This window comes from Vipera ursinii (genome assembly GCF_947247035.1).
Source record: "Vipera ursinii genome assembly, chromosome: 3".
Taxonomy (NCBI): Eukaryota; Metazoa; Chordata; class Lepidosauria; order Squamata; family Viperidae; genus Vipera; species Vipera ursinii.
In genome coordinates, this window is record NC_139516.1 from 113,091,966 (window position 1) to 113,119,618 (window position 27,653).

At 40.5% G+C, this 27,653-nt stretch overlaps 1 protein-coding gene across 3 annotated transcripts in view; it reads right to left on the reverse strand.

Annotated features, from left to right (window-relative positions):
• RABGAP1L (RAB GTPase activating protein 1 like) overlaps positions 1-27,653 on the reverse strand; it is a gene marked incomplete at its 5' end in the record, with an annotated part of 182,714 nt that overhangs the window by 88,498 nt on the left and 66,563 nt on the right. For all 3 annotated transcript variants that reach the window (XM_083359445.1, XM_083359446.1, XM_083359447.1), the window contains one exon: positions 2,039-2,152. In XM_083359445.1, the coding sequence (XP_083215571.1) occupies positions 2,039-2,152 (114 nt within the window). The remainder of the gene's footprint in view (positions 1-2,038; positions 2,153-27,653) is intronic.

Here is a 27,653-nt window from a genome sequence, read left to right on the forward strand (position 1 = left end):
GAAACTGGACATACAGTCTACTAAAATATAGTGAGGTTTCTCAATTATAACCACAAAATATTGTTTCTGATTAACAGAAATGGCTAACTTGTGAGTGTGAACAACAGGCCTCACATTAAACTGTTTCAGCCACAGGAGTCCAAGCAGCTTAAAATCATTACTTTCTACCAATTATTTTGATTTCCTAGGGGAAAGGTATCTGCACTACACATGCAAGCAAGAAACCAGGTCACCAATATTAGTTCATAATGTAGTACAACACAGAAAATCAATAATTTTACATAATGGGCAAAAGGCAACGTTGCAGATTCCCCACCATGCTTTCAAAAAGGAAGAATTCATTTGCTTGCCCCTTCTAAGTGCCTAGAAAGGTTCTGGGCACTTAGGAGTATTAATTAATGTGTCATGGTTCCGATAAATGAGACAGAACATAATGTTCAATTCCCTTTCCAAATTGACATCTGGCCCTGCACCACAGTAGTAGGCTTCTATTTGTCCTCACTAACACTCTATGGGTTATTCTAGCATCCGGCCCATCATTTCTTAGATTACAGCAGCAGTTTTCAAAGTGTGGTCCATGGATCCTTAGGGGTCCTCAAGACCCTTCTTCCCTATTCCTCTCTCCCTTCCTTCCTTCCTTCACTCCTCACTGTTCCTTCCTTCCCTGTACCTCCCTACTTCCCTTCCCTTCTTCCTTCTTTCCCCTCCAATTTTCCTTCCTTCCCTTTTCACCCTTCCTTCCTTCCTCACTGTTCCTTCCTCCTTCCCTCTGCCCCACCCTTCTTTCAATACCTCACCCCTTCCTTGCTGTTCCTTCCTTCCTCCCTTCTACTCTTCCATCCATCCTTCCTTTCTTCCCTCCCTCCCTCCCTCACTGTTCCTTTCTTCCTACCCTCCTGCCTTCCCCTACCTCCCTTGAATTTCCATTGGCTTCCCCATTTACTTTCCTTGTGGGAAGCTTTCAGGAAGAAAGTGGAGAAGCCAGTAAGAAGTTGCAAATCCAAGACCAACAAGCTGGTACGTGGCTGGAAGAGGGAATGTGCAAGGGCTCAGGTCAGGAAAAGATGCAAAGGTAGAGAAGAAAGGGGTTGGGGAGGATCAGGAAGTGGGGAGGTAGGCAGTGTGGGTCAGGAAGAACGCATGAGAGCATATGAGATGGGTCAACTGCAAAAGGGGCGATGTTGGTTCAGGATGTTGGTGTCACATGGGTATTCAAGAGGTGTCACGTGGGTCAGAGTGGGCGTCCAGGTCAGGTAGGATGCACGGGGGAGGTGGGACAAGAAGGTTGTGAGGGGAATGAGAGGTGCTATGCAAATCAGGAAGGGCGCATGGGGGTTCAGAAAAGATGCCACATGGGTTGGGGAAGGTGTACAGAAGGGGTAGCGTGAGCCAGGAATTGTGTTCCTTCCTCCCTATTCCTCTCTCTGTCCCTCCCCTTCCTTCTTTCCCTCTCTCCCTTTTCCTTCCTTCCTCCTTATCGGTCCTTCCCTTTCTTCCTTCACCCTCCCCTTCCTGGCAAGTAAATAACTGCTACCAGGTGGGGGAGGGAAAAAGTGACTGTGGGAGAGGCTGGGAAACTATCACAAGACACTGAAAATGATCACATGACAGCAGCAGCCTGACAACACTGAAAAAGCCGTAATTTCCACAAATTTCATTCCCTTGGGAGTTATATGTCCTAGATTTGGGACACATTCTGTAAGTTAGCCCATTTGAGGTACCTTGATTCAAAAATTATTACCCTCTGGTGCTCAGCTGAAGTTATAGAATTGAGAGTTTTAGTAGCATGTAGTAGTATATAGATCCTGGTATAACCCAAACCTTATTATTTCCTTGCATTCTCTACCAGGGCCTCTCCATCTAATCTAAACTGCAAGATACTAACATCTGGTTGTTTCCAGTTAATGTTAGGTGGGAAACCCAATCTACTCTCGATGTCATATTATTGTAATACTGTATGTCATATAAAATAGGAAAATGTATGCAACAAGCCTGTGTAACTTTTTAACAAAACTCCAAGACATTTGAGCAGCTATACCTTACAAATCTTATATAGAGAATCCTGTCCATCTCCTCCAGTATCTTTAAAATATTCATGTGCTGGAAATGTACGATGAATATCTCGTAAAATGACATTCTCCTGAGAAGATTCCTGCAAAAAGAAGGGAAAAATAGAAAATCCAAACCATATTAAATTTGGGTAGCAGAACACAGCTATTAACAATATAAATCACGTGTTTGGCAAGTTTTATAACCATCATATTCCTATCTTTAAAATATGTTGACAAACGGAACAGGATGGGATCCAGATTATTCTACTTTATAATGCATGCAAACTAAATAAATGTTTGCTTCTCACAAAATGAAAAGAATTGCTTTTACTCTCTTATATCCTGGAAAAAGCTGCTTCAGGTAAATTATTAAAAATAATTCCAGCTTAAGTCAGAACAGAAAATTACCATAGCTGATTAATAAATTGTTAATACAACATGTAAACCTATATCCATTTCCATTATTAATTATTTATAAATATATCTTTTTTCTTTTAATATACAGAAAATATTTCTGGAGCAACGAATTTATTAGTGTGCATTGCTAGTTGTTTCCAATTCCAATTCCAATGCATCTTAATCTACCACAAGAGAGATAGACGGCTAAATTGTTTTTAAACTGAAGAAAGAAAAAGAACATCTTGCTGGTTTCAGAAATATAATGGTACTGAGAAGTAAATATTAATTTAAAATGTGCAATGTTACTTTGAGTTATCAAGCAATTATGAATGAGGCATGAAAAAGCACATGATTTTTATGTTCTACTATTTACTATGACTCCCAAAAAGTATGTGTGTATTAAGAAAGCATCAATAGTCTCTTGCAAAAAATATAAATATTTTAATTTACAATTAGAGCAATCTAAATCCAGACATATTGCCAAACTAATTTAATTGCAGAGTCAGTCATAGCAATTTTCACTTATGTACATGGATTCAAGTAAAAAGAATCTTCACACTTGAATCTCATTTAATTGCTTCATAAATTTTCAGTGTAGAAAGGACCATTGTCACTCAAATCATAAATGCAATAACAAAAGCCTGCTTTAGCACGCTTCTTTACATACCAGCTAATGGGAGATCTGAGGATGAAGACTGTACACAAAACCTGTCTCCTAGCTTTAGTTGTTCCTATTATCCATTTTCATTGTTTTCAGGAATTATCCTAATTACATATCATGTTTTAGAGCAAACGTCTACAACTTTACTAGGCCAGTGGGTGCATTTGGCATTTTGAGGGTATTTTAAGATCATTTTCACAAAATGAGTCCCCTTGGTTGATGTGTTTAATCACGAAACACCCACATACCATGCATTGATATACCAAACCTTGTCCCGCAGTTTTTCCTGAAGATATCAAATTGGAAAGGAAAGATCACTGGCCTCTCCACCTGCTCATCAACTCTGACTGAAAACAACATCGCGTCCGCAGATAATCGCCCGGCCGCCCTTTTTAGGGTGACTCGCTCACTTCTTAATCAGGAGGTGAGGGAGGATCCCTTGCAGGGTCGTGCCGAGGAATTTAGTCAACATCTGTCAGATAAAATCGCTCGGATTCGGACCGGTTTGGACTCCAGCTGGGCAGAGTCTGGCGATCAGGACACGGGCGGTCTTGTCAATGTTATCTGGGAAGAGTTTGATTCTGTGACCCCTGGTGAAGTGGACAGGATTATGGGAAGGCTGAGCTCCACCACATGTTTATTGGACCCGTGCCCTTCCTGGCTGGTTTATGCAGCTAGGGAGAGGACACGAGGCTGGCTCCAGGCGGTTATATCTGCTTCTTTGAGTGAGGGTTATTTCCCCACCGTCTTGAAGGAGGCGGTGGTGAGACCCCTCCTCAAGAAGCCTGCCTTGGACCCAGCTGTATTGAACAACTTTCGTCCAGTCTCCAACCTTCGCTTTCTTGCGAAGGTTGTTGAGAGTGTGGTGGCGCATCAGCTCCCTCTGGTCCTGGATGAAGCGGATTATTTGGACCCCTACCAATCAGGTTTCAGGCCCGGGTACAGCACGGAGACGGCATTGGTCGCTCTGGTGAATGATCTCTGGAGGGCTCGGGATAGGGGATATTCCTCTGTCCTAGTCCTATTAGACCTCTCGGCGGCTTTCGATACCATCGACCATGGTATCTTGCTGCAGCGCCTCAGGGGATTGGGAGTGGGAGGCACAGTTCTTCAGTGGTTCTCCTCCTATCTCCTGGGACGCTCGCAGTCGGTGTTGGCAGGGGGGCAGAGATCGGCCCCTAGGTCTCTCGTTTGTGGAGTTCCTCAGGGGTCGGTTCTCTCGCCTCTCCTGTTCAACATCTACATGAAACCGCTGGGTGAGATCATTCGTGGTTTTGGAGTTGGGTATCATCAATATGCCGATGATACCCAACTTTTCTTTTCGACCCCAAACCACCCCAGTGATGCCCTCGCTGTGATGTCCCGTTGCCTGGAGGTGGTTCGGGTCTGGATGGGGAGGAACAGACTTCAACTCAACCCTGACAAGACTGAGTGGCTGTACATTCCGGCATCCCAGGACATTCAAAATGCTCCATCTCTTTCTATGGGGGGTGAGCTCTTACCCCCCGTGGATAGGGCTCGCAACTTGGGAGTCCTCCTAGATTCACGGCTTACTCTGGAAGATCATATAGTGGACATGACTAGGGGGGCTTTCGCCCAGGTTCGCCTGGTGCGCCAGTTGCGGCCCTATCTGGACCGGGATGCCCTGTGTACGGTCACTCATGCGCTCGTGACCTCTCGCCTTGACTACTGTAATGCTCTCTACATGGGGCTTCCCTTGAAGACCACTCGGAGGCTCCAACTGGTACAAAATGCGGCCGCGAGAGTTGTCTTGGGAGTTTCCCGGTACTCCCATGTTACACCTTTGCTCCGCGAGCTGCATTGGCTACCAGTTGTCTTCCGGGTGAGGTTCAAGGTCTTGGTCATGATCTTTAACTCCTTACATGGCATGGGTCCGGGTTACCTCAGGGACCACCTGCTGCCGGCGTCAACTTCCCTCCGCCCAGTACGTGCCCACAGAGAGGGCCTCCTCAGGGTGCCTCCGGTCAGGGAATGCCGACTGGTGGCCCCCAGGGGGAGGGCCTTCTCTGTGGGCGCTCCGGCATTATGGAACCAACTGCTGGTTGAGCTCCGGATGGCATCAGACCTCCGAACCTTCCGTTGCGGGCTGAAGACCCACTTATTTGAATTAGCTGGTCTGGCCTGATGGGGGATTATGGGTTTTTAAATTTGGTGTTTTTTAGTAGTTTATTATTGTTTTTTAACTGGGCACTGGTTTAATTTCTTTTTAACTTTTGTATCGTTATTTATATATGCCCTGTGAACCGCCCTGGGTCCCTAGGGAGAAGGGCGGTATAGAAATCAAATAAAACTAAACTAAACTAAACTTTGGAGAAAAGAGGCAAACCACTGCACATCATGTCCCCCATTCATAATCCTACATTTGGTCCAGAAGGATACTATGATCAATGATACTAAAAGCTACTGAGAGATGAAGGAGAATCAGGAAAGATTCAGGGTAGAACCAGGATAGAGTGTTGGATGTTGTGGTTAAAATGCTGGTCTAGAAACCAAGAGAGTTCTAGGCCTCCCTTACACATGGAAACCAATTGGATGATTTGGGGCCAGTCACTCTTGAAAATTAGTCCCAAATAGCTCTGGGAAGATCCATCATAACTTTGAGTAGTTGCTAAGTGACCAGCCATAAATCAAAGACTATTTATATGGTATTTGCCAGCTGTCACAGTCCCAGTTGTTATCAACACACTGGGTGTCAAATCAAAAAATCATAGGCAGCACTTAGGCACTCTGTACATTGACAAATTTCCATCTATCAATCACAAAAGGACATACTCCTTGGATCTGCACATATACTACACCAATACAGTACAACATTGTAGGTTCTTGGGAAGAACTCAGTGCATATGAAGGTCAACACTAGCTAAAGAACAGGCAGCTGTGATTTCAATTTCTGTGTATAATAATAATTCACCATCCCCATCTCAGCTTTGCTAGAGAATCACCCAGAAACACAATAAATGTATCTTTGTACTGAACACAGTCATGAAAATCAACTGAAAAGGATCTGAATAATTTGCTTCCTCCATGACTCACCTTCTAACCACCTTCCCAAAAAGAAGGTTTGAGACTAATTGAAATTATCTTACACTACTGGTCCAATCATGGCTTCTTGAGAAGGGTTCGTGCTACCATTTCTTTTAAGCCCAGCGTTATCACCCTCACACTTGAGGATGAATTTATCATCACTTGGAGTCAACTCCATGTTGTTTCTCAGGAGCCAACAGGAGCATTGATATAACAAATACAGTTGCAAGAAAAAGTATGTGAACCCTTTGGGATTACGTGGAGTTTTGCATGAATTGGCCATAAAATGCGCTCTAAACATCATGTAAGTCACAACAATAGAAAAACACAGTCTGCTTAAAATAATACTACACAATCATTAGCTGTTGTCATGTTTTAATTGAACATAAGATGGAAACATTCACAGTGCAGGGTGGAAAAAGTATGTGAACCCTTAGCCTAATGACTTCTCCAAGAGCTAATTGGAGCCAGGAGTGAGCCAAACCTGACTCCAATCAGTGTGATGATATTGGATGTGTTGCTGACAGCCATCCTGCCCTTTAAAAACACACACCTGTTTTGGGTTTACTGGTCTCAAGAAGCACTGTCTGATGTGAACCATGCCTGGCAGAAAAGAGCTCTCAGAAGACCTACGATCAAGAATTGTTGACTTGCATGAAGCTGGAAAGGGTTACAAAAGTATCTCCAAAAGCCTTGATGTTCATGTGTCCACGGTAAGACAGACTGTCTACAAATGGAGAAAGTTTAGCACTGTTGCTACTCTCCCTAGGCGTGGTCGTCCTGTAAAAATGACTGCAAGAGCACAGCACATAATGCTTAATGAGGTAAAGAAGAATCCTAGAGTGTCAGCTAAAGACCTACAGAAATCTCTGGCACATGCTAACATTTTTGTTGACACATCTACAATAAGGAAAACATTAAACAAGAATGGAGTACATGGGAGGACACCACGGAGGAAGCCATTGCTGTCCAAAAAAAAAATACTGCAGCACGTTTGAAGTTTGCAAAAGAGCACCTGGATGTTCCACAGCACTACTGGCAAAATATACTGTGGACAGATGAAACCAAAATTGAGTTGTTTGGGAAAAACACACAACACTATGTGTGGAGAAAAAAAGGCACAGCACACCAACATCAAAACCTCATCCCCACTGTAAAACATGGTGGAGGGAGCATCATGGTTTGGGGCTGCTTTGCTGCCTCAGGGCCTGGACAGATTGTTGTCATTGATGGGAAAATGAATTCCAGAGTTTATCAGGACATTTTGCAGGAAAACGTACGACCATCTGTCCGCCAACTGAAGCTCCGCAGAGGATGGGTGATGCAACAGGACAATGACCCAAAGCATACAAGTAATTCAACAAAACAATGGCTTCAACAGAACAGAATACGCCTTCTGGAGTGGCCCAGAGTCCTGACCTCAACCCGATTGAAATGCTGTGGTATGACCTTAAGAGAGTGATTCACACCAGACATCCCAAGAATATTGCTACACTGAAACAGTTTTGTGAATAGGAGTGGTCCAAAATTACTCCAGACCGTTGTGCAGGTCTGATCTGCAACTACAGGAAACGTTTGGTTGAGGTTATTGCTGCAAAAGGAGGGTCAACCAGTTATTAAGTCCAAAGATTCACATACTTTTTCCACCCTGCACTGGAATGTTTCCATCTTATATTCAATTAAAACATGATAACAGCTAATGTTTGTGTAGTATTATTTTAAGCAGACTGTGTTTTTCTACTGTTGTGACTTACATGACGTTTAGAGCGCATTTTATGGCCAATTCATGCAAAACTCCACGTAATCCCAAAGGGTTCACATACTTTTTCTTGCAACAGTAGATGGCTAGATTCACAGTCCTGAGAACCTTCTTCATTTACTCAAGATTTAATCTAAAACTCCTTCAAAATAACAGGGTTAAGACCATCCCTTCAATAGAACTTGCTCAACTGGAATTTAATCCAGAAAAGATCTGAGCAATTTTTATCCATCAGATACTTAGAATAATCCTTACCACAGCCTTGCAGATAATTTGTGATGCTTCTCTTCAAGGGATCAAGCCAGCCTAAATAGAGCCAATGTTCAGCAAGCCACAGATGTAAGAAAAGCAGAAAAACAAATGTTGCTGCTCTTATTTTAATAAGATAGTCTTTAACACAAAAATGAACATCCAACAACTGAAAGTACCTGTGCTTGATGGGGTAGCATGGAGAACACTTGCCTATAAAGTCATCAAGAGTCAGGCACGACTGAATGGTTAAAACAATGACAAGTCTCTAATAGGGCTGTTCGATACGATTGGTCAGACTCATTTCTTAATCTTCCTTCAGTAGCACTCTTTCTTCTGCTGTTTCATCTCCCAGAGCTCTTCAGTAAACCAGACAACCCCTAGGATCATTGAGCAGGGAGAGGTCCTACAAGAGTAATCTGATTTAACATCATTATCGTACACTCATTTCAAGGCAAACTGCCCATCAGATCCTCAGAAAAAAGATAAAAGCCCTCTTTGGATCCATTAGTTGCCAGGAATGAACCAAAATAATAGCTTCATCCTCTTTGCACAAAGTTCAGAATGATCAGAGATGATGGACCATGAAAAATGATTGAAGGTAATGCCTTCTACCCTCAAAGAATGTTGCAACTGCCTCAAGATAAAACCCAAACCTAGCCTATGTTGGTCCTTGATGATCTGGGTCAGATCCATGATTGCTACTTCACAAAACTCATGAGCTCTTTTGTTCTCTACTGTCTAGAGAGGCAGGATAAAAGCCTCCCAAAGCCATAAATCTAGAAGACTCCACTGTCAATCCCTCAGTGGAATCAGGTAGCACAGAGACATCATATGTAACAGAAAGGCCAGTGCTGCAGTAGCAGCAATCCCAAGCGTTCCTCAGGACCTAACTTCAGCAACAAGACCTCATATCCAATTATCTGTGGTGTAGTACTTCTGAAAGCTGCTAGATTATTACCACATAATACCGTCATAATATAAAAGGGCATAATGCAAGAAATTGATAACAATGCTGCAGAACTCTCTGCTCCATTTCAAATTTTATATAACTTTCTGAAACAAATATTTAAAAAGTCCACAGATGGCATAAATTTCTTAGTCAAAACTAATGAAATTGAACTTTACAATAGGCTAATTAGTAGAATACATTTTGCTCTCATTTCATTTTGAGAAGTTCTGCAGTCCATGAAGTCATAATAAATTATAAAATGTGAATGTAATAATGATGTGCATTCTATTTTTGACAACATCAACATATAACTGCATTATCAGAATAAAGGTATATAAGTTGTTTCATGGTTAAAAATGAAATTCAAGATTATTACAAAATTATGGCATGTAGGTTTTAAAATGCAACTAACAGCTTGTTAGTTAACATATTTAAAAATATTTAACAGCAAGGAGTAAACGAATTAAAGTAGAATTAACATTGGCATTTTGACTATTTAAAACGTGTATATTTTGTGCTTTTTGTTCAATTGGAAGAACAAAAGGAGCATCGTAGAAAGAATTTAGGTGATACTTTGTACATCCTTTAACATTGCTTGAATTAGGAATAATCAATCTTTAACTCTTTCTTTTCCTCTACAATAAAGGCTTGGAAAATTATTATATAAATATTTATTTCACTACATTTATTGCCAAAGAAAAGAAAGGGTTCAGAATAAAATGCAACATAATTTTCCCTGCACAACTGCACAATTCCCCCAAGAATCTTTAAAAAATCTGTGGTCCAGCAAATGGTCTCCCTATACACGTTTAACTATAGATGCTTCCATCTACACTTCCTTCGTTTTAATAAAGTGCAGAGCAAAATAGAACTGAAACATGACTGATAAGAGTTAAATTAAAATATCTGCAGCCTTAAATCTCAGGATCAAATCAGTAACTATCCTTTCCTATCTACTTCTATAACAGGTTGAAGGAAAATAACATTGAAGAAATAACCATGCATTTTACTTTGAGTAGGTTGGTAAAGAGGCAGAGTAGCAATTTTGGTGAAAGCACCACACTCCATTATTACAATTTATATGCTGTGTGCTGTTTCCATTAATCGCCTCCATGTCTTGGAACAAAGACAGATGCCTGGAAATTGACAATGGTGAAACACCAAGAGAGAGAGGGGGTTTGTGTGAATTCAGTGATAATCAGTTAAAGATCCAAAATTACAGTTAAGTAATGAGTTCTTCATTTTGGTTTCTGATTCAAATCAACAACAGAAACCTGGAGGAGAATAGGGACTACATCATCAGAGAAAAAAATGCATCTCTAATAATGCATCATTTTGGGGGCCACGAAGCTCAAATCAATAGTACTAATTGATGGGCAAAGGATTTAATCAGGTTGAAATTCAGTGTATTAATTCCAAACAAAGGGATATCTGAAAGGGGCTACTGATATAAACTGGTTCTGGTGGAATAATCTCTCCTGGAAAAGGTCAAAAATGCTTTACACCCTCTCCCTACCAGGATGCACTGAGGCTTAAAATTTTCTTAGGAACCTGAGTATAAAGAAACAGTTGCTCATTCATCCCTTTAGAATGGACAAGTCTTAATAATTATTATTAATATAGTATATAGAGGCAGGTTAACAAACAGATTTAGTAGCTGAGTAAAAATTCTTTTGACCTGTTTTGTAAGGGTGGGAAATTAATATTGTCATATTATATTAATCAACATTCAACTAAGGAGGAGGTTTTGTGTATATATGTTAGTCTTTTTTAAGACATGTTTTCTTTTTTAATATGTTTGTTGTGTTTTTCCTTTTTCTTTTAGTGTTTTGCATCTTAACCTTCCTTGAATAAAGTAATTATTATTATAAAAAAGAATGGACAAGCTATTGCTCTCGTGGCACTCCCAGTATGCCTCAACTGATTCAATAATCTTGTATCATTTTTTTTTTTTAAAAAGAATAATGAGGACCTGAACTGGGTGGAAAGACGAAACACACTTTGGAAGAAAAGATATATACAATGGCTGTGGAATGCAGTATCCTGAAACGAAGGATGCTGCATTCATTCATTCATAAGCCAGGTGGAGGGCTGGCACAACTTTCCATTGATCAAAGGTTCTGTATAAGAGCATTACAAACACAGACCAAAAGCTTCAGTTTCAAATGGGAGAGGTGATGGATAACTTAAGACTGAATGAACATTTTGAGTAGACAATACATAGGAAGAGCCAATGACCTGGAAAAAAGACTGGCCTAGGTCACCCTGTTTCATTTTTTTAATGCGGATGCGCTGAAGAGTGCACGTAACGAAGCCAAGCCATTTCAGTGAAGACAAAGGAATAATTCCACTTGGTTATATATATGTCTTTGTTGCTGAAACGTACTTCCTGTCTGACAAGGAATAGAGGTTAACTTCAAATCCTCTATATCATTGGACAATGTAAAAGAAGAGGGAGAAGGCAGATCTTGTCTCCGTATGGAGAAAGCAGATCTGCTCCTTCTGGGAGAAGATACTTTCAGTGCAAATGAGAATGAGAAAAATGAGAATCCCAGACTGTGTCAATCAGGGTCGCCAAGTCATTGTTCGAAAAGTTACCAGGTAAGCAGATCAAGTTGGTCCAGAAGAAAAAGAATCCATCCCTCAGAATCTAGGTCTTGGATCCATTCCTCTTTTTTTCTCTTGTACAGCCAGAGAATAGCACACAAGTACAGAAGCCACCTACGGCCAACACGATAAAAAAATAAATACTGAATTCTTCCCTTTGAATTTCATTTTCAGCAAAGAAAGTGAGAGTTATGGTTCCCTCTCCCAGAATGAATTTAGAACATGCATACCCAAAGCTATTTTCCTATGTTCAGAAATTTTCCTTAAGACTAGAAATTTAGATTTTTTTTGTCGACAGCATTGCTTCATCTCCTTAGTAACTGAGAGCATTTCTTGTAACCATTTCGGCAGTACTTGCCTGAGGCAGGTTGGAATGAACTATAAATAGCACATTCTGCCATCTGTCTTTTTATTCTAGTGTTAGCACTGAGTTTATGCTTCACTGATAACCACCCATGTGGTGCACCTCCAGCAGCTGTAGGCAATAGTAGTGCAATGCCAAGTTAATGAAAAGAATAGAATCTTTTACTAATATAATTAGTAAATGGTTTGATATTCATCATTTATGTTTTTTTTAAAAAACACTGTATTCATAGTGCTAGGCTGCATTAACAGAGGGATAGAATCAAGATCATGTGAAGTACTAATACCACTTTACAATGCCTTGGGAAGGCCACACCTGGAATACTGCATCCAGTTTTGGCTACCACGATGTAAAAAAGATGTCGAGACTCTAGAAAGGGTACAGAGAAGAGCAACCAAGATGATTAGGGGGCTGGAGGCTAAAACATATAGGGAACGGTTGCTGGAATTGGGTATGTGTAGTTTAATAAAGAGAAGAGTGAGGGGTGACATGATAGCAGTGTTCCAATATCTCAGGGGCTGCCACAAAGAAGAGGGAGTCAAGCTATTCTCCAAAGCTCCCGAAGGCAGGACAAGAAGCAACGGATGGAAACTAGTCAAGGAGAGAAGCAACCTAGAACTAAGGAGAAACTTCCTGACAGTTAGAACAATTAACCAGTGGAACAACCTGCCTCCAGAGGTGGTGAATGCTCCAACACTGGAGGTTTGTTTTTTTTTAAGAAGAGTAGCAACATTAAAAAAACTGATTCCATAATCTCTCCTAAAAACTACAGTTAAGGTTTTTCAGAGATTATGCAATGTATATCAGATATTAGAATAAATAATTAATCAATTACACTAACAGAGCAAAAACTACCTTTAACCCTTATGAAACAAATTGACGATATCAGCAGCAAATCTGCTTAAGAGATCTCAAGAGAGAAGAATAAAAGGTAAGCAAAATAAGAATCAGAAGGTTAGTAAAAGCTCTAAGAAAAAAAATTAATATAAAAAAAGAACTCTTTAGACTGGGAGCGGGATGAAATTCAGGTTATGAATTAGCTTAAAAGAGAAAGCAAGCCAATTCATTTTAGCAGTTAATGCCAAAAAAAAAATCTCTGAAACACAGGTCACTAACAACAAGTGCATCCCATTTTTTTCTCCTCAAATAGAAAATAATTTGATTTTTTAAAATTCATTTTTATCTCAGATCAAATTCTTGGGGTTTTTTGGGGAGAAACTGAAGAGGTAATACCAGCTGTACCATTATTTTAATTCTTTTCTTCTTAGCCCTAAATTAGTCTTTGCTGAAGTATATTTACACCTTATAAATGCAACACCTCAATAATGTTACGTTTCTGCATATAACATGAACCAAATATATTTAATTCCTCATAAATGGACTTATTAAATAAACTCTGATGTAAACGTAAACACTTATGACTAGAGTCAATTCAAATATTTATTACAGCCACAAGGCCAATATAATATAACTTTTGTTTTTAAGCCAGGCATTTAGATAATTAAAACACGGTAGTATGCTCTATTCATTTTAACTACTTATTTTCAGGCTGACCTGTTCCTAATTCTCAACTCTTGAGGATGTATCCCCTTTCCCAGAAATGTCTCATTAATTTGTTAAAAGCTCATGTGCCAATGCAGCATTTATTTTTGTAATTTGTATCACCTTAGCAACTTATTTCTCTTGTTCTAGGAAAGGCTGTACAGGCAAGACGTTCATGGCTGCTAGGAATAGGAGGATCAGTATGTTAGACTACCTGCCCTTACTGTTACCGAAAACAGTAGCAATATTACTCTTGCAATTGAATCAAATTGCTCTTCTGTTGCAGGTTAAACATGGAATTCTTAGTACATGGAAATGCTGTTCAATAAATGCCAACATCTTCTAGAAAGTCCTTCCCCAAGGCACTCTGGGGGTCTTCATAACAGGATTCTTAATGGCCAACTTGTTCATTATTCATCATGGCCTTCATTATTAGAGTATGAAAATCAAATTCCACAAACCAAATGACAGCCTAACCAGAAATTACAATATTTGGGTTTCTCAAAATAATATATTCCTCCTGTTTCCTTCGAAATTAACAGAATAACAGAGTTCAAAGGAACCTTGGAGGTCTTCTAATTCAGCCCTCTGCACTAGCAGGAGATCTATACCATTCTGGACAAATAGTTGTTCAATCTCTTCTTAAAAATCTCCACTGATGATGCACCCACAACTTCTGAAAGCAAGCCATTCCACTTAATTGTTCTCACTGTCAGGAATTCTCCTTAGTTTTAGACTGGTTCTCTCCTTGCTTAGTTTTCATCCATTGCTTCTTATTCTACCATTATGCTTTGGTAAATAGGTTGACTCCCTTCTTCTTTGTGGCAGCCCCTCAAATACTGGAATACTACCATGTCATCCGTAGTCCTTCTTTTCACTAGACTAGACATACCCAATTCCTGCAACCATTCTTCATATGTTTTAGCCTCCAGCCCTCTAAATCATCTTTGTTGCTCTTCTCTGTACTCCTTCTAGAGCACGGGTGTCAAACTCACCATGTCACGTGACGTGTCATGACGTATCACATTTTTTCGCATTGCTGGAGCTGGGGTGGGCGTGGCTTCCTCATGATGCAACCAGCCCGCAGGCCAGCAGTTTGAAACCCCTGTTCTAGAGTCTCAACATCTTTTTTTATATTGTGGCAACCAAAACTAGATGCAGTATTCCAAGTATGGTCTTACCAAGGCATTATAAAATGGTACCAATACTTCACATGATCTTGATTCTATCCCTCTGTTAATGTACCCTAGGATTGCATTGGCTTTTTTTGGTCGTTGCAGTACACTACTGGCTCATACTTAAGTAATTGTCCACTAGGACTCCAAAATCCTCTCACAGTTACTGCTACTGAGCCAGGTTCCACCTATTCTAAACCTGTACATTTTTTGCCTAAGTGTAAAATTTTATTTTTCTCTACATTGAATTTCATTTGTTAGATAATGGCCAAGTGTTCAAGTCTGTCAAGATCCAGAAGGATCTTGAGCCTATCATCTGGGGTGTTGGCTGTTTCCTGCCAACTTGGTGTTGTCTGCAGATTTAATGAGTTCCCATTCTATTCCCTCATCTAAATCATTTATAAAGATATTGAGGAGTACTGGGCCTAAAACAGAACCTTGGGAAACCCCAGGGCTTACCTCCCTCCATTTAGATGTAGTTCCAATAAGGACCATACGTTGAGTGTCATTTGTTAGCCAGTTACGAATCCACTTGGTGATGCTGTCTGTCCCACATTTTTCTAATTTACCAAGGAGTAGGTTGTGGTTCACTTTGTCAATGCCTTACTGAAATCCAAATATACTACGTCCACAGTATTTTGCTGGTCCACTAATTTAGTCACTTTGTCAAAGAATAAAATAAGATTTGTTTGGCATGATCTGTTTTTGACAAACTCATGTTGGCTTCTGGTTGTAAGTTTGCTTGCTTCTAGGTGTTCACAGATCTACTGCTTGATTATCTTTTCCAGGATCTTCCCAGGTATTGATGTCAGGCTGATTGGTCTGTTGTTTCCTGGATCACTTCCCCCCCCTTTTTTTTTGAAGATAGGAACCACATCAGCTCTTTTCCAGTCCTCTGGTAGTTCCCCAGTGCTCTAGGATCTTTGAAAGATATGAAAGATTGGTTCAGTGGTTCCAAGATAACATCTGCCAGCTCCTTCAGAACTCTGGGATGTAATCCATCTGATCCTGGTGATCTGAACCTGTCTAGGGTGGACAAGTGTTCTCTTACCATATTTTTGCCCATTTTAATTTCTATTCCTATTCCTAGTCTATGTTTTACAGTTCTCTTTTTGGTAGGCCAGGCCTTTTCTTTTTGCATGAAGACAGATTAAAAAGAATGAATTAAGCAGCTCTGCTTTTTCCCAGCTGCCCATCACTTCCTTGCCATCTTCTCCCATTCATGGATAGATTGTTTCCTTGACTTTTTCTTGCATTTTACATGTTGAAAGAAGCTTTTTTAAAAAATTTGACATTTGTTACAAGTCTTATTTCATTCTGAGCCTTAACTTTCCTGTTATGTTATATCCATTATATTATATCTATTATTATGCTATATCCATTATGTTATATGTTATAATATGTTATATCCATTATGTTATATCCATTATTATGTTTATAACAAATTAGGTTATACCAATTCATTCATAATATAATTTGGAGGAACATTTTCAATTGTTTGTATATCCAAAAAAGGATTAAAAGGCTAAAGAAAAGGGTTGATTAGAAGTTTGATTTTGGAAAGTTGACTTTGGATTAAAGATCTAAATAGATTTGAAATAACGTTTTGAAATTAATTATAAGAATTCTTCCAATGGGGAAAGCTGTTGTTCTGAAATCCTTTCAAAAAGCATGAGAACATGGTACCTAGAGGGAACAAGAAGAAACTAATGATTACAATTAAAGGAGAAGATCATTTAACATTCTTAATACAGAATGGAGTAATTTGGAAACTGATCGGAGAGAAGCAACCTGGAACCAAGGAGAAACTTCCTGACAGTGAGGACAATCTACCAGTGGAACAGCTTACCCCAAGAAATCATGGGCACTCCATCACTGGAGATTTTTAAGAAGAGGCTAGACAGTTACTTGTCTGAGATGGTGTAGGTCCTCCTGCTTGAGCAGGGGGCTGAACTAGAAGACCTTCAAGGTCCCTCCCAGCTCTGATTCTATTCTGTTCTGTTCTGTTCTGTTCTACTCTACTTTACTCTACTCTATTCAAATTATATCGTGCTGTTTGCAGTGGTCTTCTGAGATGGCATTTTATTTTACCTCCTCTGGGTTTGCATTGTTAGAGATATATTCTGCCATTTTATCAGACGACTTGTGGCATTTATGGAGACATTATTTCAATCTCTGCTTTGTGATTTCAATTCTCTAATGCAATTACTTTGTTAAACATATCAGGATATATTTTTGAGGAATCATGCCTAGGCTTTAACATTAGACATATTGAAGGATATAGATAATCAGTAGATAAATAATAACCGTCTCTTAAAATACAACAAATGATAAAATATGTTATAAAAGATGAACATGTATTATTGGCCAAGAAAAAGACTTAAATCCATCTGAAAATAGATTTTAAAATGATAGAGTGATATGGAAAAAGATGCGACACTGGACATATATATCAGCTGATGTGTTAACCAAAAGCGATAACACAGTACAAATACAGTAAAGAGAGTAACCTGAGTAGTTTTTCTACACTGAATTTACAAAAGAGGCTGGCTAAAGCTTTGAAGAATTCTGTGAGAAGGGATAATGAAAATATGAAAATAAATCAAGTTTTAAGGGACCAAAGATCAAAACAGTTAAAATAAACGGGAAGGAATATAAAGTTTAATCTGATCAAGTTTAAAATACATATGTTCTTATATATACCAACAAAGAAGAAAAATAACAGCTCTGAAAAGAAACCAGCATGGCTGCATAAAGAACTCTCTGATAAATTGAAAGGTAAAAAGGACAAGTATAAGAAGTGGAAAGAGGGGCACATAAGTAAGGCAGAATATCAGCAAATAGCCCGTGCCTGCAAAGATTAAGTGAGGGAAGCTAAGGCTCAAAATGAACTAAGGCTTGCGACCAAAGTCAAAAATAACAAAAAAAGCTTCTTTCAACATATAAAAAACAAGAAAAAAAGTTAAGGAAATGATTGGTCCATTAGTGGGGGAAAGTGGCAAGAAGGTGACAAGCAACAGGGAGAAAGCAGAACTATTTAACTCGTTTTTTCCATCTGTCTTTAAAGGTAAAGGTTCCCCCACAGATGCGTGCTAGTCGTTTCCAATTCTATGGGCCGGTGCTCATCTCTGTTTCAAAGCCGAAGAGCCAGTGCTTGTCCGAGGACGTCTCCGTGGTCATGTGGCTGGCATAACTAGACGGCAAAGGTGCACGGAACGCCGTTACCTACTCACCGTAGTGGTCCCTATTTTTCTACTTGCATTTTTACATGCTTTCAAACTGCTAGGTTGGCAGAAGCTGGGACGAGTAACAGGTGCTCACTCTGTTACAAGGCACTTGGGATTCGACCCGCCAAACTGCCGACCATCTGATCGACAAGCTCAACGTCAAGGGAAAAAACAGTCCAACTTACCAAAACCAGTGCCATAAAAAACAGAATAGAAACGCAAGTTAAGATAAGCAAGAAAATGGTAAGTGAGCACCTGTCCAGCCTAGACGAGTTCAGGACCAGATGGATTACACCCCAAAGTTCTCAAGGAACTGGCAGACATGATCTCAGAACCACTGAACTATATCTTTCAAAGATCCTGGAGCACTGGGGAACTACCAGAGGACTGGAAGAGAGCTGATGTAGTTCCCATCTTCAAAAAAGGGGAAAAAATAGATCCAGGAAACTACAGACCTATCAGCCTGACCTCAATACCTGGGAAGGTTCTGGAAAAGATAATCAAACAACAAATCAGCGAACACCTTGACGCAAACAAAGTCATCACTAAAAGTCAACATGGGTTTGTCAAAAACAAATCATGCCAGACAAATCTTATTTCGTTCTTTGACCAAGTGACAAAATTAGTGGACCAGAGGAATGCTATAGATATAATTTACTTGGACTTCAGTAAGGCATTTGATAAAGTAGATCACAACCTACTACTTGATAAAATAGAAAAATGTGGGTTAGAAAGCATCACCACCAGATGGATTCGTAGCTGGCTGACAGGCCATACTCAGTGTGTGGTCCTCAATGGCACTGCATCTACATGGAAGGAAGTGTGTAGTGGGGTGCCCCAGGGCTCTGTTCTGGGCCCAGTGCTCTTCAACATCTTCATCAACAATTTGGATGAGGGGATAGATGGGGAACTCATCAAATTTGCAGATGACACCAAGCTGGCAGGAATAGCCAATACTCCAGATGAGTACAGGAGAATCTGGACATACTTGAACACTGGGCGCTATCTAACAAAATGAAATTCAATGGTGAAAAAAGCAAGGTGCTACATTTAGGCAGGAAGAATGAAATGCACAGGTATAGTATAGGTGGTACCTTGCTCAATAGTAGTAACTGTGAGAGAGATCTCGTAGTCCTAGTAGACAATCACTTAAATATGAGCCAGCAGTGTGCTGCAGCTGCCAAAAAAGCCAACACAGTGCTAGGCTGCATTAACAGAGGGATAGAATCAAGATCACGTGAAGTACTAATACCACTTTACAATGCCTTGGTAAGGCCACACCTGGAATACGGCAGCCAGTTTTGGTCACCACGATGTAAAAAAGATGTCGAGACTCTAGAAAGGGTACAGAGAAGAGCAACAAAGATGATTGGGGGACTGGAGGCTAAAACATATAGGGAACGGTTGCTAGAATTGGGTATGTGTAGTTTAACAAAGAGAAAGGTGAGGGGTGACATGATAGCAGTGTTCCAATATCTCAGGGGCTGCCACAAAGAAGAGGGAGTAGTCAAGCTATTCTCCAAAGCACCTGAAAGCAGGACAAGACGTAACGGATGGAAACTAGTCAAGGAGAGAAGCAACCTAGAACTAAGGAGAAACTTCCTGACAGTTAGAACAATTAACCAGTGGAACAACCTGCCTCCAGAAGTGGTGAATGCTCCAACACTGGAAGTTTTTAAGAAGAGACTGGACAACCATTTGTCTGAAATGGTATAGGGTTTCCTGCCTGAGCAGGGGTTTGGACTAGATGACCTCCAAGGTCCCTTCCAACATTATTATTATTATTATTATTATTGTTGTTGTTGTTGTTGTTGTTGTTGTTGTTGTTGTTGTTGTTATCTCTGCTCAATGGTCTTTTGCTGTTCAGGAATTAAATGAGGAGTTTTTAAGGATTTGTTTATAGATAAGAGATGAGATATGGGAAGAAGAGATCATTTGTTCTATATTAAGAAAACATGATACAAATTCTTTATTCTTGTGAAGAAGGGAAAACTAATTTCTTTATAGATTTATTTTCTTTTTATTTACTATATTATTTTTCCCACTTTTTTCTGCACCTTCCATTTCCTTTTTAAACTTTTCTTTTTAAATTTTTATTTTCTCTCATAAGTGTAATTTTTAATAAAATTACAATTTTAAAAAAGGAAAGGCTTAAGAGCTGAAAGAATAGTATTATGAGACATCTGAATCTTGAAGGCTGTTCAAAGTCATCCCAAATGAATGAATGAATGAATGAATGACACTTCAGAAATTTGAATGCCTTCCTTGCAAAGGGACTATGCTAATCTTCCCTGTATCGTTTCAATTTTAGTATATACTCTGCCAATGCAAGCGGAAACCTGTTCCTGAAGATCTTTTTAACACTGACAATGCACAATTCTGCATGACAGCTTGCGGCATCCATCAACCAAAGGTTATTCTATGCTATGCTTCAGTGAAGTACATAATACAATAGCTAATCATAGCAGAGCTGTTCTTCTGACATAGCATGAATCAGTGTGGGGGAGGCTGTCCCTTTAACTGAAAGATGCAAGTACAAAAATGGGATTGACAGGGTGTCTGTTATGCTGATGTTCTCACCGGTCTTTTATGCTCCCCAGTTTTCCCCATCTCCATCTCTATCTTTCTCTTCCATAGCATACTGCTACTTTTTACTACATCTTTCCAATATTCTCTATATGCTTGATGCCTGTGTCTGCTTTCCCCTTCCCTAAGTATTTATGACCCACTTGCTGTTTTCCACCTCCTCTTCTCTACCATTATTATATGTCAACCAATCCCCAATCCCTTGCTCCACACATAATCCCTTTTTTGCCTCCCATTTCTTCTGCTGAAGGGTCTTATTCATTCCCCCCCACTCAGTATAAAGAATTGGTTTTTTTTCCCTGGTTTAGAACTTCTGCTCTACAGGGACCTGGATTTATTAGACCTGTCTAAAGAGTACGATTTAGATTCGTAGCTTTTCAATTTCTTTGGCAACTATTTAGACAGACTTTTTCCATCCTTTGAAGTGGGTAATAGCTTTTGTTTATCTTTGGTTCCGCTGGGAGAGCTTAAAAAAAAATCTCCCAAATTGTTTGGATCCAATCTAGAAGACATTGGTGAGTAAAAACTGAGAATTAGCAAAAAGCTCAAATGTTTCCGACTGCTGTTACATTGGTAACCATGGCTCTTGCTCAAAAACTGAGTTGAGAACATGCATCAACTAGCAAAGAAGCATGAGGAAGTCGTGGTCCTTATGAGATTTTTTTTACCTCCTTTTGCTCTTGTAAAACCTGTAGAGAGAAGAACACAACTGGGTACTTTGGTTTGATTTGTCATTCTTATAGGCATGATGACTACAGACCCAAAGAAAAGCACGGGTCTCTCTGATGCCACTGTTAGAACATGTTTTTAATTGGTTGGTTTGTTTATTGTTTATCTAAATTTATGTAACTGCCCATCTCACAGAAGTGACTCTGGGCGGTGCATAGTTGTTACTGTAAAAAGGGGAGAAAGAGAGGCAGGCAGGCAGGAGCAATATTTCAGGAAGTTCTAATGCAAAAAATTAATCCAGTCTAAATAGCCTTCTGCAACTTCCAGGTTCTTGGCCCAGAAAAATGTGCAATCTCTTATTTTAGAACTCTTTCAATGACTTGATCTGTAAGGAAGTCATGGATAACTCTTAGCATGACTGCTAAAAGATTCAGAATACTGTAATCATGGGACTGCAGTCAAAGAGAAAAAATAATTTTTCATTGTGTAGAATATCATTCCTTTCTTCTTTTTAATTTACTTTTATTTATAACTTTAATTTATATGGCAACCTATCTTAAATTCATGACTCTAAGCAGCTTACAGCAGTTAGAAACACCATAGTTTGGTCTTTGTATCTACCACTCATTGTAGCCTAGTATCTATTTGAATTTTTCAGTTCTGCAATTCTAGCCCATACACCTTTTCATACAATAATGTTTGGCTTCATTGCTATCATTAACCAAAGTCATTTCTCTATGTCTTGAAATGAGATCCTTGTGTCTATATAGCAGCAAATCATTTAATTTACATGTGAAATTCCTTGTATGCACAATCTCTGAAAAGAAAACCCATTGGGTAATATGAGCTCAAGGCAGGAGAAGAGTGTAAGAATGTAAGAGTCTCTCTTTCTGTCCTTTAATATTCTCCTGAAAACTATGTACAGCATGGTAATTGCTCCTGAATATCAGTCTATGGGCCAATTAGAAGCAAGAAAAGGCCAAAGCATTCACATTCATGTGGTACAATCAGGAATGAGTGTAATATTTGATTCCTTGCACTTGTGCAACAATACACTTTTTGAGACATGCACAATCCATTATAGCAGTGATGATGAACCTATGGCAAGTGTGCCAGAGGCGGCACTCAGAGCCCTCTGTGTGGGCACACACGCCATTGCCCCAGCAGAGTTTGCCAGAATAGCGAGCATGTGGCGTTTGGAAGCAATGGGGCAGGAAGTGAGCAAGCAAGCGGCGTTGGCCTCCTGGGGATGTTCCGAAGATGGAGAGCGACTGGTCTCCACTGCCATGGTCCCGGCCCGCCCACCCCGCCCATGCCCACCCAGTCTGCAACTATGCCCACCCAGTGGGCCACACACCCCCTTTTCCCCGAGAGCACCAGAATGCTGATGTGGCCCTGGCACTTTGCGATAAATTAGTGGGTTTGGGGTTGCAGTTTGGGTACTCGGTCTCTAAAAGGTTCACCATCACTGCATTATAGGAACTAAAGAGCTGTAGACAGCAGAATATAAATCACTATTATTCATGCTTTAATTATCTTTCTCTTACACTGACCTGCTATTTTTAAATAACCCTTTTCTGCAAAAATGCTGTAATTACCTTTTCTCAAAATAGATGGTGCTCAACCCTACTTATATAACTCTACATATTTTAAAACAATCAATCTAATGTTAAGGTCTATAGTAGAAGGTCTGAGTAGTCAGGATCATCATCTTCTGAAGGTCAGTAAAATGTTTTACCCTATAAGCAACCAAATACTGGAGCAATAGTAGGATTTCTTCTGCTCTTATCTGCAACTGCATCCAAAGGAAGACCCTCATGGAATAAAGTGGGGAGTAGAGGGAGATTTTTAGTCATAAGAGGAAAGAGGAATCAGTAAAGTTTCTACACTGAGAAACTCCTCGCAAGCACTTACAAACTCACCAGATCCAGAATAGTTAAACATACTGGCAATATTATTGTGCAGTTGCTTATTTAGGTTGTTGCTCTATTTTGTTTCTTTTACCAGTAGTCTTACTATCTGCTTGCTTATTCTACTACAAGCATTCAAGCCCTCTGCATATTAAGGGGTATAAATATGCCACTGGAATTGCCATCACTATCACCATACTTTCTCCCCCTTCCTATTTACATGTTGATCAAATAGACTATATGCTAAGAAAAATAAACCCTGTATTTCTCAATATCCCCCTTTCCTTTTTGCTATGATCTCTTTTTGTCTCAATTCCACTTTTGCTGCAGCCTCCAACAAATTGTCACTACTGTATTACTGGGGCTATGGGGACTACGGTATTATGTTGTCAGGACAAAGAATGTGTCAGAACTGCCACACCAGACTCGCCTTACACCTTTGCTTCGGTGCCAATGTGCCATAAGCTATGGAGGGGGGGGAGGGAGGAAGCCAAACCGGGGGGGGGGGGGAGGGAATGTCCCACAGTTCACTGTACCAGCTGGAAACTCAAATTCAAGGACAACCGCCCGTGAAGGAATGTAGCTGCATACCAAGGATGACCATTCCAACATCTAATTTGAATATGATTGAACAATCAGGGCTAATGGGGAGGAAAAAGTCCTGGGAAGCAGGAATCATGCTTGGGAATTTGGCGCACAAATTTGCCTTTGCCTTACTATACTACACTTGACCTTTAGTAAAGACTATCTTTCTCATAAAATGGAGTCATAGGTTGTTCTTGCGTAGGGTTCAAGTCGAGGCAAGTGTGACAGAATGACTAAGCAGAAAGGGCTGGAAGCTCACAATACAATAGGGAAGAGTTTTACTATCGTGTGCATACATTATCAGCGTGTGAGGCATATGAATGAACATATTGCTGATAATGAACAGATAAGGCGCTACCAACCAAACATATTGCAAATCTCTGCAGATTTCTACTTCATTATAATTGTTTACTTATTACATAAAGTGTATTATAAGATAAAATGCAGGGATTGTTCATAGAAATTTCTGTACAAATAGGCTGTGTAAATATGATATTCAGAATCAAAACTGAACTTACTCTAGTGCATATATCGCACTTTATTAAGAAAAACCAAAGATCACTAGGCACTATCATAAATATACAAGCCCACATTTATTTTTATTATCACCAGTCATATGTAATTATTTTTATTTCACTTTTTTCTTTAAAATATACTTTCTATATTATAAAATATGATACATTTGTCCTGTTCTTCAAGCCATGGACCATAATAAATATTAATGATTAGTATAAATTCTTTAAGATGCCTTCATGGAAAAACAATTCATTATTGGAATACAGTACATCCTGTCATCAGAGAGAGAATTCCAAGGCTATTAGACTAAAGTAGGGGTGTCAAACTCAATTTCACTGAGGGCCGCATCAGCATTGCGGTTGCCCTCAGGGGGGCGGGTGGGTATGGCCAGGGTGGGCGTGGCCTATTGGGTGGGCATGGCTAGAGTGCGTATGGCCTACTGGGTGGGCGTGGCCAGCTCTACATCGTTCGCATCAAGGGTGCCTATGGGGGCCTGGGCAGGAGTGGGACAGATCTGAGGGTCTCTGGCAGAAGGAGGGTCTCTGGGCCAGGGGCAAGGTAGTGGGGGCCGTTCCCTCACTGTTTCCAGGATGGTTTCGCGGGCCACATGAAACCACTTCGCGGGCCGGATCTGGCCCCCGGGCCTTGTGTTTGACATGTCTGGACTAAAGCAATGGTTCATTTTGGGGCATCTCATTAACTTGAGGAATATGCTCTTAACATCTTATGCAACCAGCAACTCAACAGGTATTTAAACTTTTTTTTTTTTTTGAAGAAGGGAAATGAATTAAACCGATTTTGGAACTAGGTGTTCCTTTGCGGACAGGAAGGCTCTAGGGCAGGTGGGCTACAATTACAACTGGAAAGAATAAAGGGCACAAGCTTTGCCTTACCTGCAGCACAGAGGGTCACTTGGTGGGAGCTCCTATAAGTCCTGCTCAATCCTTGCCAAAGGAGCACCAAGTGATCTTTGCAGCTGCAGTTAAGATGTGGTAGCAAACGTACGCAAGGCTCCTCACAAGCTGCAAGCCTGAGATGTAATGGTAAGTAAATATTATTATTCTTATGGATTTGTCACACAGTCAGTCAAATGTTCAGACTGGATTTGGCATGAATCCTTCCCAGGTGTACGTTGATGTTTGATGGTATTAAAGGTATCGTCACAAGATGTAAGCTGCTCTGAGTAAAACTGTCTTTTGCAAATGATTAATGGTAATTTTGTCAATGCCGATGGAGTTCAAGTGGGGCTCTAGTTGTTTTGGAATTGCATCCAAAGCTCATACTACTGAGAGTACCTTTGCTTTCTTTTGCCACAGTCGTTCTATTTCTGTTTGTTGGTATTTTGTTATCTTCTCTAGTTCTTTCTTTTCTAGTCTGCTATCTCCAGGTATTGCCAGTTCACTATCCAGAATTTTTTGTCTTTCTTATTGACAATTCTTAAGTCTAGGGCAGGGGTGTCAAACTGCCGGCCCGCGGGCTGCTTTCATCATACCGGAGGGCGACACCCAGGGGGATTGCCGGAGGGCGACACCCAGGGGGAGGGCCTTCTCTGTGGGCGCGCCTGCCCTTTGGAACCAGCTACCCGTAGAGCTCAGGACTGCCCCAGATTTTCGTTCGTTCCGCCGCGACCTGAAGACCTGGCTCTTTGAGCTTTCCGGCCAGGACTGAGAACTTTTAATTTTTAACCTATTGTAATTGGGGTTTTTAATTAGAGTTAAAGGTTTTAGATTCAATCAAGGATAATTTAATTTATTTTAATTTGTTATTAACTTTTGTATTGTTATATTGTCTTAATTGCCTTGTGAACCGCCCTGGGTCCTACGGGAGAAGGGCGGTATATAAGTTTAAATAATAATAATAATAATAATAATACCGAAGCCGTGCCCCACCCCATTGCCGGCAATGCAAAAAGAGTCGCGATACGTCACGTGACGTGGCAAGTTTGACACCCGTGATCTAGGGTGTTGTTGTTAATGTCTATGTGTCTATTGTTGGCTAATTTGTCAGAGTGTCAGGCTTCTAGGAATTCCCTGGCATTTTTGGACTTGACTTAGTCTAGGATGGTCACATTTTCCCAAATGAAACTGTGGTTAAGTCTGGCTATATGTTGTGAAATTAACTTCTAACTGCTAGTTGATGTTCATGGATGTGTTCTGCCAGACTTCTGCCTGTTTGTCCTACATATGGTTGTTGCAGTCATTACACTGTATGTTGTAGATGAGTCCTGTTTTTTCTTCTTGGGTTTCTGGGTCTTTTTGCTTTGCTTAGGATGTTTTGAAGGGCTTTAGTTGGCTTGTGTGTTGATTCCATGTGCTTGTGATTTCTTAGATATTCGTGATGTATGGCGGTATAATTCTTTTTAGGGTTTGTGTTGGTTGTGCTGTATTGAGTTGAATGGTTAGGGACTTTTTGATAACAAAAAGACACAAGACATCTCCACCAGCAATCACACACAGATCAGCATAGATTAACTCCAAGATTAACATCAGACCAATAGTCAAGTAAACAATACCCCAAGCAAGAAACTGCCAAAGAAGCTACTGTCAACTTTAGAATGAGCATGGCTGCAGCCATCTTTTTTCTTCTCATTCCTAGCTGTCACATAGCAAGGAGGGAGTGGGGTTTGCCAGGTGTTGCACTAGACAAAACAGACTCTCTTCAACTTTCTCTCATGGGAACCAGCTGCTCCCGAGGCTGCGGGCTGGGCATTTCTAGAAAAGCCCGCCAACAAGCTGAATGGAGAGACGTAGTTGCTTGCATAGCTTTAGGGGTGGTATTTCTTAACTTTGTATTGGGGAACTGTTATGCATCTCTTCAGACTTGGTTTCACTTTTGAAGTGCCGATACTCTGTATCAACAAACATGTTCTTTGAGGAATTTGCAAGCCTCAGAGTTTTGCTTTATTTGTCTCTGTCGATCGGAACCATGGCAGCTAACAGTAAACTGGCAGGACCCAACAGCTGCCACCTCCTCCTCCGTCTGCCGCTTGGGTCCTGGGGTGGTACGTCGCACTGCCTGTTGCCCATTCACCACCTGTATTTTATGGTTTCAATGGCAGCAGCTCTGGAGGCTGGTGGTTAGCATCGTCCCTGGGCTAGCGGTTTCAGTTACCAGTCACCTTTGCAGCTCTATCCATACAGCCATGGGGGGGTGTCACCGCGCGGAGAGTGGCCTGACTATGGGTACGGGGCGCATGGGGCAGCTCCACCGCCCCACCTGCCTTGTCTCACCTCATGGCAGCAGCACCAGTGTGACACGCTGTCTCCTGCCCAGTTGTGATCATAAGCAACCAGACGGTGGGATGGAGTGGGTGGGCGGCCACAAACAGACATCTCCTGAAAATAAGCCCTAATGGA